The 17,371-nt window shown below is 40.0% G+C and overlaps 1 protein-coding gene and 2 long non-coding RNA genes across 7 annotated transcripts in view; 2 read left to right on the forward strand and 1 right to left on the reverse strand.

Moving 5' to 3' along the window:
• Positions 1 to 253: 253 nt before the first annotated feature.
• On the reverse strand, positions 254 to 16,537 carry LOC116960278. The gene is made up of 4 exons (XR_004406305.2): positions 16,032 to 16,537; positions 13,483 to 13,487; positions 2,211 to 5,055; positions 254 to 1,362 (listed from the first exon to the last, which is right to left on the reverse strand). It is a non-coding gene; the product is annotated as an uncharacterized LOC116960278 (long non-coding RNA).
• Positions 9,960 to 12,103, forward strand: TSHB (thyroid stimulating hormone subunit beta). The gene is made up of 3 exons (XM_032987278.1): positions 9,960 to 10,051; positions 10,872 to 11,034; positions 11,777 to 12,103. Exons 2-3 carry the CDS (start codon positions 10,873 to 10,875, stop codon positions 12,017 to 12,019), a joined length of 405 nt encoding a protein of 134 aa, XP_032843169.1. The 5' UTR covers positions 9,960 to 10,051; position 10,872; the 3' UTR covers positions 12,020 to 12,103.
• Positions 16,538 to 16,602: 65 nt separating the features above from the next.
• The window catches only part of LOC116960277, a 133,383-nt gene continuing 132,614 nt past the window's right edge, over positions 16,603 to 17,371 (forward strand). For 2 of the 5 annotated variants that reach the window (XR_006166024.1, XR_006166020.1), the window contains exon 1: positions 16,605 to 17,157. This is a non-coding gene — a long non-coding RNA (uncharacterized LOC116960277). Of the gene's footprint in view, positions 17,158 to 17,371 lie in introns of all 5 variants that reach the window. The other 3 variants (XR_006166023.1, XR_006166021.1, XR_006166022.1) reach the window with 3 other exon arrangements.

The raw sequence follows: 17,371 nt of genomic DNA on the forward strand, positions 1-17,371 counted from the left end.
GTTTGTTTCACAACAAGAAGAAAAACCTGCTTCAAAGACTAGTAGTTTGGGTTCCTTATGCCTTCCTTGTCTGTTGAGCAGTGATACTAATACTTATTTTTTTAATTGTATGTAACTGACAAATATTCTTCAGAGATGTGAAAGAATATTCTGGGTTTTTTCCCTTCCATATTTGGAAATGCAATTTCTTATGCAAGGAAATTTTCTGAGAAGCTAGAATTACTTTTCTTGCTGGAAGGTTATTTCATATGTTTGCAGAATATTGAATTTTTAGAATATACCTGCTTAAGTAGTGTACGTTAGACCAAATGCAGATCAGAGTAGCTGCTTATAATGGACAGATTCCAGATGTCTGTTCTTTCCAAGAAAGATTATTTTACCATAAGTAGTGTAAAATAATCCATTTAAACCTTTTCCAGATACATCAGTTATTATTTTTTTGACTGGATATAGAGAATGCCATGCAAAGTCAGATATTTTTCATTTGGGATGTTACTAACATCTCTTCAGCTGCTTTGTAGGAAAAAGAAAATACGGTCACCAGAAACGCAATATGTATGTGTAGTTTGTAATTTATTTTAATAGGGTGTGGTGTTTTATACAAGATCTAAATACTTGCCAATGTTTGTTACTTCATTTCAAGATGGCATATTTCTAATTTTGACTGTTCCTGTTGTTGACATCTTCAACAGATATGCAGAATTGACTCCTAAGCTAGTTACCGAGCATTCAAAAATAAAAATTTCAGTTGTCTCTGAGTTTCTGAGAATGAGACTTCTACTGTCTTGTCTTCTCAGCTATGCCTCACGTATAGATGCATGAACTATAATTTTGCAATCTTAAAGTTAAGATTCAAAATCCACATCAAGCCTAACTTACCCACATTCACGGCTTTGCTAATTGTAGAATATGTGATATTTGAATGCCTTCATATCAAAAATAGGATTTAAATTATCATTGAGACTTTACATGAAAAATAAATGTTCTTTTTATCTACCGAACATCATTTCCAGTATAGTGGTATAAGTACATAATCTGGCAACGTAGGAAAAGGGAATTACAAGAAACTTTAGCAGTAAGAATTAGAAATGCTAGCTAACGGTTGTAAGAGTTTCTGCATATCACTGTGAGTCTTGTGGTAATTAAAATGTCTTTAAGTTGGAGAAAAGTCTTTCCACTTGAACAGGTAAAAATTCAAGGCTGTACTGCCCGCATCTAGACACAAACGGTAAGTAATCACTTGGAACCTCCTTATTTTCCAGTACTGTTGTGGCAGGGTTGTGAATCCATGGTGCATCATACAGTCCTTCTGATATCATGAGGAGTGTGTCAGGTGGTATATTTTACAAATTATCTGCAAAACTACAAAAATCCTGTTAGCACCATTGTAGAAAGCTTACAGGAAAGGTAATCAACTAGGAAGGATGCAAAATCGTGTTTGCCTCGTCCTATGCCTGTTTCTGTGAATGGACTATACTTAGTAAAACTGAAAATAAACAACTTTGTTAGGCACTAATCCAGTTTGCATAGGAAAAGCAAATGAAAATTAATAAATGCATGTGCTTTGGCTAGTCAGTCCTTCAGGTAGTACACACTCCAGAAAAGTAAAAATTGAAAGCTACCTGCTAGCACATATTCATAGTAGTAAATATTGATGCTTTTATCTGTGGAATTTTATTAAAGCTTTAAAGGCTGTATTGTGACATTAGCCACTATATTAGTTACTGGCTAGTCCCATTTACTACAAGTAAAGTTACATGTATATATATACATACACGTAAGTATTTTTATATATATGCTTTATTTAAAAATATCAGCAAGATAAGCTTATTTCTAAATGCCTTTTTCAAAAGGTTTTAAAATATATATTAACCTGTGCCAATAAATGTAGTTAACAACTTACCAATTAAACAGAATATTTCCTTTTTTTCAATGGTATTTCCAGTAAAATACATGTACATGATACATTTGTGGTGTTTCTTTTTACTCTGGGTCTTTACTAATCAGTTTTAAGGAGAATGTGGCCTTCAGTGTCTGAGGTATAATATGTCTTCTGACCAAGAACTGATAATGACAGTGCAGATACTGATTTATTACTCCTTTCGATGGAGCAGCTGAGGACCTGCAGCTTCCAACAGGAAGTTTGTCAATATCAGGTTATCTAAACTTAAAGCAAGCATTTGGAAATGTTGGTATATATTATTACTTACCTTCATAATACTGCTAACACAGTTCTCCAGTTCCCTTTTTATCAAATACTTCTTCAAGGAGGGTGAGCAACACTCTGGCCTGCCACGTCTGCTTTCTTTCTTCCTGTCTTCCTTTTTTACCATGCGTGCACTTCTGTATTTCTCTAGCACTTTAAATACTTTTTTCCCTTTTATTTTAAAAGGCAGATGGCTGCCACTTTCCTGCTCTCACCTTTTCAACTTCCCTCTTCACAGAATGGTACGTCCTAGTCCTTCAGACTTTTATACCATCATCAAGTTCTTGATACAGCTCTTCATCTGTACTGTGGCTTCAGCTAAGATAAACAGGTCTGGCCCCAGCAGTTCAAGAAAATGCTGCTCTCCTGTGTAGTAATGCCTACCTGGAGCCTGGGCTGTATGATTGAGTCAGAGCTTCAAGGATGTTTACTCGTACGGTTGTGAAAAGCTGAATGTTCGGTATCAGCATTTCTGATGTTGCTTGACTCCCAACGCTTTTTAAATGGTAAAAATGTAGGTGGTGACGACTTGAGCCGTGTGATATCTGAAGACTTCTTACTGTGGTGAATGGTGTTATATGCAACATGTGCCAGATGTACCTCTGCTTTAATAACCACATCACTGCTTCTATACATTCTGATCCTTTTTGTATTCCAGCTGATAGCTGCATTTTGCACTTTGGTTTGATTGACTAGTTGAAGTACTGGATGCTATAAAAGTTACTGCTGTTGTTTTTCCAGATCCACTCTGTCTTTGTATGGGCTCTTTTATAAAGCCTATATAATCTTTGGCCTGAACAAAGTACTTTGCCATAAGGTAGTAACAAGTGAAAAGGATTGGAAAATGTGTAGGTTGAATTCCATTAATTGTATTGTCTCAGTTTTCTTGTTCAGCAGTGGGTTTATTTGTCTCAGTTTAATCTGCTCTTTCCTCTTTTTCTGAATTGCCTTGAGAACAAATAATAGTTTTCCTCGAATCTACTTACTGGATAACTGAGTAGTTCTGGGTCTACAGATCGTAAAATGTATGTATTAAAAAAAGTCTATTTAATTTAAATACTTATCTTGACCACATGCTTCATGCCTGATCTCAAATTTCTGGTCCAGATACTTGCTGAAAAAAATACAGAGATTTTTTTCCTTTTTTTTATTATAACTAATGACTGTAGTGCACCTGTTTGTTACGACAGCCTAAAACAAAAGCAGAAGAAAAGCCTAAAAAGTTTAACTGAAAAGTCAGTTCAAAGTCTGAGAAGACAAATAATGAGCATTTACTTATTCTAATGCTTGTCTTGGATCTCTCATAAAATATTCAGATATCTAGTCGGTATCATTTGTCCATCATGGCTTTATTAAGCACAGGAAATTTAAAAATTCTTAGCGTACTAATTCATTAGTACAGAGTGTTGGTGTTTAGTCAAAAGTTGAATTTTTAAAATTAATGTTCCAGCCTCTCTTATTACCCAGTACTTATATTTAACTTCTGTACTGGATAATACTGCGAGATTCAGCAAGAGACTCGTACCTTTTGATAGCACTGTACAAAGAAAGGCCTTCCCCCAGCAAGTGATCCAAAAATGTATCTCTCTAATCCGTTTTCTTTGTTGTTAAATGCACAGCATATTGTAGCAACAGTGATTTTTATTATGTACTGTGTCATGAAATGGAATACTCTGTAATTGTGACAGAACATGATAGAACATTACAAGTATTTCAAATCAGACCACAAGGTTATTTTGACAACTTGAGAACACCCCCATTTTGTACCTTAAGAAAGAAGACTGTAACCAGTGCAAGACCTTGAAGATACAGTACAGGGTTAGCATATACAAGCACTTCCAGGTACATTGCAGTTGTCACTCGGCACTACTGATAGTTATTTACAAATGGGATTGAAAATTTTGTTTTGCTTAAAAGCTGCAAGAACAGAGACTGCAAAATAGAATGTGGAAAATAAGAACAAATCTTAAGCAAATCACCCTGTCAGGACTCACCTAAGCTGACAAATAGAGGAGTCCGTGGACTCGCAGGTGGCACTGAGTAACAGACCCGATGTCTGAGCGTGTGCCTGTTGGTTCAGGCTCCCCGGAACCCCCCCTGAAGGGCTGGGTGAAAGAAACAACAGAAGTTGCTCTGGGCTTAGAGATTAGTCAGTATATCCACAGGAGTGCTGACCTCACCTAATTGAAACTAACTGGCTAATATGAGAGGACAGGGAATGTTGTATGTTGACAGTTGCTGATCTTACTTCACAGTGGCTTTAAAAAGTAGCGTTTTCAGAATTGGACACTGCACTGGAAGAACCACTTTAAACAGTTTTCCCCAAGCATACGTAAAGAAGATGATAGTAAAATCTTGATTAAAAAGATATGTTTAAAAAAAATCCTCAGGTATGTGTGATAGTTATTATAAAGGACAACTATTTCTAAAACTAATATCAATCCTTTAAATTTCTAAACTAAAGGGGTACAAAAAAAAATTTGCTACAGAAGTTAAATGTCTCTAATAAGGTAAAAACCAGTGCAAGTAACAGTATTATTCCTACAACCTTTTCTTGTCCCTAGGTATGAAAGTTTTTAATTCAGTTTGCCTTGCTTCTACCAGGAGTATCCTGAGGGGGGGAAGAGTTCATGAGGAAAAACAGTCTTCCCTTTTCCTTCCTTACAGCCATTTTAATTTTTAGTTGGAGTCTGAGTGGCTTCCTCAGTGGGAGGCATTCACTTTGGCAGGTTTCACAGTCGGTCATAGCTGTGGTAGGCACTTCTTTTTCCGGTCAGCATGTGGGATTGCCTAAGAGAGGAATGCGTGTTGGGAAAGCGCAGCATCTGACAGGACTGCATGCCCAAAGCCTAAAAGGAGAGACATAAACATGCCGCAGTGTTTTTACTGAGCATACATAACTAGCTTACATTCTGATCTAAAAAAAGTCAATTGTACATGCATAGTGTCAAGTCTCCATAACAGATCTTCATCAGTGGAGATTTTGTCTGATTATCTACTGACTGCTTATCAGATTGCCACTCAAATCAGGAGACCACTACAACCCTTAGAAACTGAAAAGTGTCTGTGACTTTTACCCCTTGGCATTGTTATGATATTGGGCAGGTATAGTCATTCAACCTTGATGATATTGCAGAAGGCTTCCGGCTTGTGTTTGTTGTTGTTGTTTGTTTTAAATTTTGTCCTCAGTCCTCAGCAATTGTATATCTTAGAATGACAGAAATACCTAGCACTTTCCAAAGAAATGAAACCAAATACCAAGTGGTCTATTGTATGAGCCAAAGAGCAAATAGGATTATGAAGTATTTTCAGACCATAAATGGAGATCGTTGGCATATGATACACAACAAAGAGAACTGCTGTTTTAATCTGTGGTTGATGGGAAATGCTGCAGCTAATCCTAGGCAAGAAAGAGAAGAGCGGTAATCTGTGAATCTATCAATTTAAGAGATGAGAGCTATGTTTCAAGCTATTACAGAGAGACTGGCAATAGACAGATTAGCTTTGAAAATTCAGCAGCCACAGTCTGTTTAAATGCAAAACCTGGCAAACCCACTTGTTTCTATGGCAACATACTAGGATCTTATTTCCTTTTAGCAGCAGAGGTCTGCAGCAGGATCGTGTTGGAAATAATTCCTCTACCCGAATACTAATCTGCTAGAAATCTGATTGGCTTTGTCTGCTTTTCAACAGCATAGCTTCTAACTCTCTGTTGTTTACAAGCATGGACATGTTTTTATTTTAATATCCACAGTGCAGTGGATATTAAATATAGAATATATATGCAGTGGAAACAAGAGTTACTTTGCTCTACAAGTTAACCTGCTCATAAGATCACAAAGTTTTCATTGTGTTGTACTAACAGGGGAAGAATGAATAGGCATAAAGTGTGATAACTTCTCATTGTTCCTACTTTTATCTTAGGCATTGGTTGGTGACAGAGAATCCTATTAAATTACTTTTACATAAAAGCTTCTGGTATGCACTGAATTTCTATAGCCCATTACAGAGATTCCTGGGTAATGAACCCAATAATTTTATGATTACTCAATTCTGTTTACAGAGATCACTTAAAATACTTCTTGTAGAACATCAGCATACTGTCTCTCATATAATGAAAGTGTAAAATAACTGATGTCAGTGAATGAATTGGTTTAGTTAACAGAAAGGTTAAAGATAAATAATTAACAGTGTAACGGGCTGTTCCAGAACAGGGTTACAAAGCTGATGGCTGTAAAAGCACATTAAAAATTTCTATCACTGAATAGTCTGCAGGTCAGCATTGGGGCAGCCAAAGAAATGGATCCATAAGCATCTGACTTTTAACTATGGATTAGGAAACTGTAAGAAAGAAGCCTCAGGCACTCACAGATTGCCACACTAGACTTTGTTGTCCCTCCAGAGTCTTGTCGTGCTGTTCCCAGTAAGTAGTAGGATCTCACTTCCATCAGGTGTCCAGAGAGGTCAGTAGTGAATGAGCTGTACGGTCATATCCAGAAGGACAATCGAGGAAAAGTTTTACTACCAGCCTAATGGCTTGTGAAAATTGCTGAAGAGACGTGGCGTGCGTATCACTACAGTGGTTTAGCGCATCTCTGAAATAAGGGCAGGCTAATGTGATGCCAGCAAAGAAGAGGTAGTAGCCAAGATGTTCTGTGTCCATATATCAGTGTGGAGCTAACAAGCATGAGGAGCAGTAGTCACATTAGTCTCAAGGTCCACTCAGAGTAATTTATTGTGCTTCCAGATAAATCAATTTTCATTCTTAATACATGGTCAAGTATTTCTGTAATGCACTGGAGTGCATTCAGAAGCTGGGTAAAAAAGTTACAGTGAATAAATGCACAGCTGAAATTATGCTGCCTGCTCCAGTGATTAATAATTCCTGACATTCAGCATATACCATGTTGGACTCTGCCTAATCGCTCTAAATCTTCATGACTGTAGGGCTCTGGACAGATGGAACTAAGGACATTTCACCTATGTAGTTGCCTTAACAACCAAATTTGTAATCGCCTCAAAGAATGAAATCAGGTTTGTGTGGCATGACCTATTTTATGTAACACCATCTTGACAGGCATTAGTTATGTTCTCATCCGTTAATTCTTGATTGCTCAAATCCTGTATCAACTTTCTGTTATTTTACCCGATTTATCAGGAATAGATGTCAGGCTAGCTGTTTGAGTTACCTGGGTCAACATTCTCTCTTTAAATATTGGCATAATATTAGCACTTTTCTTAATGTTTTGAAATCTTCTCAGTATTCTGAGAGTTATTGAAATTACTGTTAGCTAATGATGTTGATTTTGAAATTCATTATGTAATTTATTTAATAATTTTTGTTGCAAATGTGTATGTTGGTTGTTCAGCCACTACATTTTCAAATGCACATGTACATACTGAAGACTTTGCACTTACTCTGCATCAACAAATTGCCTTCATCTACTAATGTCCCTTGACAATACTGTTGGTCTCTGTCTTGACAGAAGTTTATTTCCTAGTCTTCAGTTTCCAATGCAAGTTTTCTGCATTTTCTCACTTCTAAAAGTGATTGTTGCTTGTTTTCCTTTTTTTTTTTTTTTTTTAATTACTGTAGTTCTTATTGCTGCATTCTCTTTTTCATCTTCACTATGACTGACTTTAAAGGATTGTTGCAATTTTTTTTCTTAGCTATTGATGTTTGCAGACATTTCTCTAAATCTTGTTAAAAGCAAATTCTTAATCCTTTTTTACCCTAATCTGAATTTCCTCCCCCGCCCCCCATTACACCCTTTTTTTCTCAAATCAGAGAAATTAACACTTTGAAGCAGCAAAGGATATATGCCTTCATACTCTGATCTGTCCTCTGCCTATATTCTAATAGGATATGTTGAGGGCACTTTAAACCTGGATGTAGGGGTCTTACTGTCAGGACCTGTATATACAAATATAGCTCAAATTGCCTAAAGCTATGCTTGTAAATCACTGTGAAATCTTTAGAGAAAATAATCAGCTGTACCTACTTCAGCTATGCATGCAAAGGGTCCCATGGGACATCCTTGATTTAGGAATACTAATTTTTTACTCTCATTTTGCACACCTTTTGTCCTCTCCAAGATTTAGTTTTTATGAATTGTTTCCTTTTCCTTTCAGGATTCTTGTCTCCTTTGAATTACCCTGAAGAGTTTCCAAGAACAAACATTCTTTTCTGTGATTAAAGTTTTAAACAACCTTTTAAACATATATATGTAGTGTATGTGTGTTTGTGTATGTATATATATATATATAGTGTGTGTATATATACATACACATTATCTACATGTGGGTGTATCTATGTGTATACTCATATAGCCCATATGTTTAACTGCATTTAAAGTATGTCAGAAAAATACAGTTAAATAATGTATTGGAGTAGTAGCAAAATAACAGTGTTATACTTCTGTTGCTAAGTGTCGATGGACAGATGTTACTGAGAGTACAATTAATACTCTGCTCATGTCCTTAAGCCTGAAAGAGTTATATTTAATTCCTGAGAAGTTATATGGTAGAAATTAACCCAGAACTAAAGACTCTATGAAAACAGAAGGCATTTGACTAGTCTTAATAGAACAATAACTCCATCATGTTATCAAAAAAAAACCCCTCGGAGAATTAGCCTAGGACACAAAGCTGTGTGCATCAGTCTGAAACCACAGGAAAGGGAGACAATATTATTCAGGAATTTGCAAAACACCTGTTGGGACTGACTGGATCACTCCTCCAACAGCCCAAAGTGGACATGTTTACCAGCTCAGACTCAATTTTATCATATTTCTTATGGCTATGTAAATCAAGAATATGGTCGACCTGCATAAGACATACATCATATCAAGGTCCAAATGGCAGTTAGGTGATGAGCTGAAAGGGTAGGTGCTAGCAGAGCTGCAGAGCATAGTGAGAAGGATGGCCGGATACTAATGCAGTAGAGGGCAGGGGGTTTGTCTACCCCTTCTTACTTTTTGTACCTCCCAGGTGTTCCACAAAGCCCTGAACACAAGTGGTTTTCCCCCACCTGTGGACATTGCAGTTTAACTGGTGCCGGTGCACTATTTTGCTTCTCATTGTGCTACAAGGAGTGGTTTCTTAAAAGTTTTTCCCCCATCGGTTTGTATTTCAGAGTAAATCGCTTGTTACTTCAATATTTGCTCAGTAGGTTCAAGGCCAGATAGTTTCTCAGTGTGTTTCGTTTGAGTAGGTAAGTCAGGCTGTACCTAACCACACTACAGAGCACCACACTATAGAGCAATTGCTCTGATTTGAGATTTGTTACTTGGTGTGTATAGCACTGCATCTCTCAGTTGTGCCTGCCTGGTGACAAGCAAAGGGAGTGAACCAAACTTCATTAAGCTTCCACAAAACATGGGTGTAGAATTAGTCATATGTGCTTCAGGATGACTCAATTTCCATGCTGGCCTTCCTGTCATGATGTTTCTGTCCTATGTAGTGATTAAATTAATCAATAATAACTTTTTAAAAACAGTGGTTAGTTTAAAAGCCTGAGGAGAGAATGACTGTTAAAATAATTAGATTTCCAGCTCTAATTTCCAGGTTAGGATATTATGGACATGTTTGTTCCTATCACATTTGCTTTGTGGTTCAGTATGAATTTTCAATAGATGACTTTGCGATAAGAAAGCAGCAATTCAGATGCAATTATATAAACAGTAAGATCAGCCTGGAATTAGCCTGGAGAGTATAAAGCACACACAGAGCTTGTGCTGGGTCACTGCCTCTCCAAGCTCAAGGCAGAATCAGGTTCCTGTAATAGGGAAGAATTCAGCTGGCAAGAGGTTGGGCTTTCCAGACTTGCACTGTTGCAGCTACAGGGTAAAGCAGACTGTGTAATGAATGGCTTTTTGCTGTGGGAAACTGACAGCTGGAAGAGACTAGAGGGTGGTGGCCATTTGTTTGTAGACACTGTCATTTAAAGTTTGTAGTTTAGAGGCTATAGAGTAGACCCTGGAATTGTCTCGTAACTAATCAAAGCTTTGTTCTCAGGATACCCCAGCAGGTCTGAGAAATGAGATCAGCATAACAGACAAAGTGAGGATTCGTTGATTTGAACTCTTTGCTGATGTTCTTTATTGTGATTTGCTTGAATCTGTTATTTAATTCTTGGCAGTGTTCCCATTTCATTATGTCTCTAAGCCAACTGGAAAGTAAAAAATACAGTGGTATGACTGATATGCACTGCTGTTTCTTTTTCTCTCTTGAAGATTTTAGGAGATGCTTTCTTTAGAAAATTATTTTTAAACCACTGAGATTATTTTAGCGTCTCTGTTTAATGCTAGAGCTCATGTTCTGTCACATATGTTACATTTTGAAATCCTTTAGCTCCTGTTATTTGTGTGTGTCAGCATTTTATCACTCATTAGTAAAACATTCCATGTAATAAGTTTTAGTGGGGAGAAAGAGAAATTGTTATATGCTGTTAATGGCCTGTTTACCCTTCTTTTCTGTTTAGTGGTTAGTACTATTTCAGTTAAAGGTTTGATATTGGAAAGACGTTGTTAGGCTTTAGCTAGAAAAGTTAAGATTACTTCTAGTCCATGACTATCGTAACTGTTCTTGTCAAATTTGGAGAAGAGGGTTGGAAGGTACATCTAATTTTACCTACAGTTTGTGTGTTTGTTTTTCCCCCATCTAGCATGAGTCCCTTCTTTGTGATGTCTCTCCTCTTTGGTCTGACTTTTGGTCAAACAGCATCACTCTGTGCTCCTTCTGAGTATATAATCCATGTGGAGAAAAGGGAATGTGCCTACTGCTTGGCCATCAACACCACCATCTGCGCTGGATTTTGCATGACTCGGGTACAAGGCATTACTCTGTTTTAGGCAGCTGTTTCTATCATGGCCATCACTGCAAAAGAAGTGCCTGTTCTCACTGGAAAATTGTGTGTAAATTATCCAATTCTAATAGTGTTTGTCACAGACAGAAAAATCACACTATCATCGTGTTTTCAAGTTGGCTTTTTACAAAGGTATGGTTGAGAAATGCCAAGCCTCTGGAACTAGAGAGCTTATAACATCAGTGGCATAGCAGAGAACTGACTGCTGCTGTCACTGAAGAGCCTCTGTAGTCTGTGGGGTCAAGACAGAACAGGTGAGAAAGAGATTGGATTTAGTCACTCTTATTTAATGTAAATGACTTAGGTAATGTCTACTGCCACTACTGTTATGACAGCTAGCTGAAGAGAATATCTCACAAGTAGGCATCCCAAACACTATGCTTGAGCTTTACCGTTTAACGTAGCATTTTAAGTTCCACCTTGGTCAGCAGATAGCCAATGCAGATTACAAAGTACTGTTACCACTCGGAGCCAAGCAGATTAGTTAAAACCATGTAAGCAAGGAGAACATATTTATAGGGGCAGAGCGCCCCAATCACGTGCAGTTTCAAAATTACAGATCCGAACAGAAGTACGCTGAAAATATCAGAGCTAGTCTAAGTGTAAAGAGATTTGCTTTCTGCACATATTAGAAAATGTCAGAAGAAGCCTTCTGACACTCATGTATGCTTCAGTGAAACAATGCATTTCTTTTTTCTTTGTAGGACAGCAATGGCAAGAAGCTGCTACTCAAAAGTGCTCTGTCTCAGAACGTGTGCACGTATAAAGAGATGTTGTATCAAACAGCACTGATTCCGGGCTGTCCTCATCACACCATCCCTTATTATTCCTACCCTGTAGCTGTGAGCTGCAAGTGTGGTAAATGTAACACTGATTATAGTGACTGTGTTCATGAGAAGGTTAGGACAAACTATTGCACTAAACCACAGAAGCTCTGTAATATGTAAGCTTCCAACAGAATGTGGTTGAAATGTACCTCTCTGCTCACAACTAAACAAAAATAAAAGTGTATTTCATAACAGGTTTGCAAATTGTTGTGCACAAAGTTTTATTCTAAAAATGTATCACTAGGTACTTCCGTTAACTGGATATGCTGTGACATGCACAAAAGCAGAATCATAGGACTTCAGGTTTGATATTTAGGACCCACCTATAATTTACTTTGGGGAAGAAGGAGAAATAACTGTGTGTATGTATAAGCTTTTGCTCATAAATCCCATGTGTTTTGGGAAGAGATGCTCAGAGACAAAACATCTGATATATTTCAGAGTTAAAAAAGGCAACACATACTTTTAATATTGAACATTTTAATTAGATTTAGATTTTTACATATACTTACAGTCTTCTTCAAATTAGCAACACAATTTTTCCATATAAGTAATAATAGTTTTTTGGAGGACCCTAGCTTCAAGTGTAGTCAAGAGGGACTAAACACATACAGTTTGCTTATCTACACTGTAGATCTAGGTCATCACCTCTGTTGTCTCAACCTGTGTTCATTAGGCATACTTTTTCATCTCTCTGCACTAGTGGAGCGAGCCTCTCTTTTATTGAAGTACATTGTTTGAAAAACTTGTCTCTCTGAGCACTGAAGAATCAGTGAAGCCTCAAATCTTGCTACTCTGTTCTCCAGAAGGGAATTATAATACCATCAAACTTAAAGTGAAACTCAGAAAAAACTCTTTTTCCCCACACAGGTCAGCTGGTCCCTCCTGAGTGGGAAAGTGAGCTGAGCCCCACCCTATGTGCTGAACATGCACAGGTGAGAAGTGCAGGAATTAAGAAATAAATGTAAACTAACAAATGGTTCCTTTCCACTGAGATTCCCCCCCCTCCCCAAGAGTGCTGTTGTTTCATTAGACCTGATGACTCTGTGCCAAGCTCTAATTGCACTAAACCAATCATTAAGAATGAGAGCGAGTTTCCACCTGGTTTAAGTGACTCTAAAACAAAGTGGAAGAGCTTACAGAATCCAGTGCCAGAATTGTAACTTTGTCCCTCACCCCTATCACCTACAATAGGAGTGATGAAATCACAATTTGATTATATTGTCCCTGCTCAAGTAAACGTGACCTCTGCTGATCCAGGAATACTGTAGACAGGACAGAAAGACTACATTGAAAGCATGAACAGGGCTGACAAAACTCTTCCATGTGTTATTTGCAAGGTACTGTGACCCTGAAATGAAGCAGAAAGTAACTTAATGCCTTACATTTTCTCCTGAAAATCCAGTTCTTGCTCTTCCTCATCCCTCATTAAGGATGAAGCTGGAATATTTGATATTCTTGCAACCATCTGTAGCAGTATCTCCATTCACTCATGCAATCTCTTATGAAAATTAGCAGTTACTAACCTGTACCTCATAGAGGTTAGGTACTAGCACTGAAAACATCAATGGCTTGCTCTCCACCCCTTCTCATCTCAAGAATTCTCTCTGCCCCTCCACCCTCCCTTCCAGGATCCATGTGCTATGTACAAAAAATAACCTACGTTGAATATAGCCCTCAAGCAATCAAAGGTACAACCTGAAACAATACCAACTGTCACAACACTTAAAGCCTTAAAGTTTTGCATAGAAGTGTAGAAGTTAATTTTTAGCAGAAACAGCAAATAATATTTAGAAATAGATACTTGAACCAGATACTTTGTGAGGATGATAAATAGTCAATTGCCCACTCCTCTAACTAACTGAATTTTCAACATCTCCATGGGAAAGTTGATAATGACCTGGCACGTTCCAGAACCAATGTCCTGCTAACATCTCTTTACATAGAATAAGCCCTTTCTAAGATAGGAGACAAAGATTATGAAGTGGTAATATTATTCTTCTTTTGCAGCAGGAATCATACAGACAAAATAGTTTGCCATGCTTGTCACATGTAACCTTATGCCCATGTACAGGAGCAAATCTAAACAGTAATTTCAGCCTACTGATACATTCACTACCCGACTCTAATCCTACACTGTACTGTATCAGTTAACAACCATGGCAGCACCTGTTTGTGCCACTATCATCTATTAAACAGGTTAATTAAGCCCAACTCCATTCAAAGCACAAGATAGAAATAAATCAGTCTGGAAACATCTTTACTGATCAACAAGATGAGTTTTTATTCTGATCACCAAAGCTTACTCAGATTGAAGTGCAAAGCACATAGTGACAGAAAAGAAATTGTCAGTATGTGGCAGTTAGATTCCTAGTTAATACTGCATACTCTGTTGTAAACTCATTACTACTCATTTTTATAAAATTCCACTAAATTCAGTTTTTAGATTAAATATTACATTCAGAAAGGCCATTAAGGTGAATCAAAGTACTTAATTTAATCAGGCTGAAAATCAAAACTCTGACATATACAAAACACGAATGACCCAGAATATCATAAATGTTCCCATCCATGGCAAAGAAATGTCTAAAATAGTAATCTCCTGTCATCGTGACTCCATTCTCATGAGTTACTAGGGTAAAATTAACTGTGACACCTAAACATACTACTGAGATGTAAGGCATATTATTTTCTGTTTATGCAAATTTATGTTTAGAAATATGATTGTAGTTCCCAATAAATTATCTATTCCATTCACACTTTGCTTGAAATAGTAGATAAAGGAATCAGAATTCACAGGATACAGATAGGAAACTTAATTTTCTTAGAGAAATCTTGGTTTTGATTTTGCAGTTTTCATGAGTGCTCCTGGAATTTGATACTCTATTCCAAACACCTTCATTTTATTTCAACTGCAGCAAAGCCTCCATGAAAGACTATGGAAATCTGCTAGGTGGCCCTCCTTGAGCAGGGGGATTGGACCGGATGACTTCCTGAAGTTCCCTCCAACCTCAACCAATCTGTGGTAATAGCATAATCTTTGTCCAGGGCAACTGCCATAAGATGACAGCATTTGCATGCTTGTCACAGATTCTACACAAGGCATGAACTGTACTTGTCGTATGTATAATTTGGTGACAAATAAATGCTTTTGCATGCAAGGTTTGAAAATCTAAATTTTCCCAAACCACCATTTAAAATTAACAGAAAATCCAGAGGATTTTGCAGGAACAGTAGGAGCCCTACTTCTGTAAGGTATGTCCCTTATACCTATGGTCTAAACAATCCAGTTATGACTAGATATATACCAGGATACTTCTACAACTGTTGGACCAAGAGAAGCTAGTTTCAATTAAGTTTACAAAAGACATTCTGGTGGTGAGAAAGTCTGGTATTGCCCAGCCCCCAACACAGCTGTTAAAAACCTTGTAGTGACAGCATGCAAGAGAGCTGTGTTCCCAGCAAATAGCTGCAACGTGAATTGCTACTCTCTACTCTGGGAAGAGCATAGAAAATGATAGGAAAAAATTGGGAAGTAGGTACTCACCCAACGAAGCAGCAATTATGTTACACAGTAAATGGCAAAGAAACAGACTCTTCAGCTTTAAGATCAGACAGTGCCTTCTCAAAGTGTCTGAGCCTTTAAAATGGGTAGTTATCACAGGAAAATTTAAGTCAGCTTACTATTAAGCAGCACTTGCACTTAGCAAAATAAAAGAGGGAACTAGACCTACTTACAGTAAAAAGCAGCACTGCAAAATTATGATAATGCTCCCTTATAGCTGGGACCAATAGATTTGTCTTCAGTATGAACATAGGCATGCAAAACCCAACAGTCTACCTGTTTGGTTAATGCCTATGCAAAATCACTGAGAGTACAATAATGTGGCATTTTTACACTTAAGAAAAATCAGAATGAAGACGTGTGGGTTGTGTTAATACATCTATTTAAATATAAATTTACATGCCCTCAGCTCACTTTGACCCTTTGGCCTTTCAGCAGTATTAGTGTTCAAGACCCTCAGGTCCAGGGATAGCAATCTACTGAGGTGTTTGTTTACATTTAATTTATCCTAAAATGCCTTTTCACATAACTAAACAAAGGATTTGCAGACAATCCTAGCATTCTTACCTCAACATCTTAATCCTGGTGAGAAAGTCACAGAAAAGCATGGGAGCACAGAACAGAACGTAGGCTTGTAGGGGGCTGGGTCGATCAGAATCCACACTGAGGCAAATTTGTCCTTTAAACACCATCGGCCTCCTCTTCAACACTGACATTACTGCCGCAGGCCTCTCTTACCTGGGAGAGGCTTGAAAACCGGGTCATCTTCTCACTCAAGCTTCTCTGCTGCTAACCAGCTCACGGCCACATGCCTGGGCTTTACACAACTACCACCGCCCACGCGAAGGCGTACGGAACGCGGGGGCTTGGGGGGCACCCGCACCGGAGCGGCCATCGCCCCTCCACTCACGCGCGCAGGCGGCCTCTAGCGCAGGTGCTCAGCAGTAGCCCCGCTGAGGCCGGCTTTGAGAAGCACAATCCCCAACGAATTAACGCGTCTGAAGTTGGAGAAAGCGGACAATTGCAAGCGGGCAGCCCTCAGCTGCCCTCCGCCTCGTCCGCCGACAGAGAACTCCGCGCGCAGGGGCCGCGAGCGCGCGGGCAGCGCCGCCCAAGCGCCAGGGGGCGCCGCCGCGCAGCCCGCCGCAGCGCCGCGCCTGCAGAGCGCTCGGGGCTGGGCGGAACCCGGGAACTGCCGCGCGGCCTCGCCGCGGGCCTTAGCGCCTGGGGCGGCGGGCGCAGGGACCCGTCGGCGCCCCTGCTCGGCCCCTGCTCTCCCGCCGCTCCCACGCGCTGCCCGCAGTGCAGGCAGCCAATGGGAGCGAGGGCCGCCCACCGTTCCTGCCCAGGGGCGCGTCCGCACGGCCGCGCGGGCTCCTGAGGCGGCGCGAGGCGAGCGGTGGCGGCGCGTCGCCCGCTCGGGCCGCGTTCTGGTTCTGGTTCTTGCCCGGGTTCTCGCCTGCCCCTTCGCCCGGAGCCCGCCCGCTGTCCAGCGCCGGGGCGATCGCACCACCGAGGGTGACGGGCGAGCCCCGGCCAGACGCGCCCCGCAGTCTGCGCTCGTACCCCGGCCCGCGGAGCCCCTCGCCGGGCGACCAGACCTTTGGGGTGGCGCTGCTGCCGCGACCCCCTGCGGCGTCAGCCGGTGCCCGGAGCCGGCGCACTGGGTGTCCTGAGCGCCAGGATGGAGAAGGTGAGGCGAAGCCGCCCGGCCGCGCTGGGAGGGTCTCTGCTGGGGTGGGGGAGGCCTCTCCCCTTTGCTGGGGTGGGGGCGTCTCTGCTGGGCGCCGCGGTCGGAGCTCAGCGCCCGGCCGGCCGCCCGCGTGTCGCGCTCGCGGAGGCGGGGGCGTTGCGTCGCGGAACCTTCGCGTGAAATCGGGGAGGTTGTGGGCGACTGGTTCTGACCG

Source organism: Tyto alba, unplaced genomic scaffold, assembly GCF_018691265.1.
Source record: "Tyto alba isolate M040663 unplaced genomic scaffold, T.alba_DEE_v4.0 Super-Scaffold_30, whole genome shotgun sequence".
Classification (NCBI taxonomy): Eukaryota; Metazoa; Chordata; class Aves; order Strigiformes; family Tytonidae; genus Tyto; species Tyto alba.

What these genes read in the sequence shown, in the direction of transcription:
- TSHB (XM_032987278.1), top strand. Translation starts at nt 10,873, where the DNA reads ATGAGTCCCTTCTTTGTGATGTCTCTCCTCTTTGGTCTGACTTTTGGT. An exon ending in CTGGATTTTGCATGACTCGG is followed by an intron (nt 11,035 to 11,776) that starts GTACAAGGCATT and finishes TTTTCTTTGTAG; the next exon opens with GACAGCAATGGCAAGAAGCT.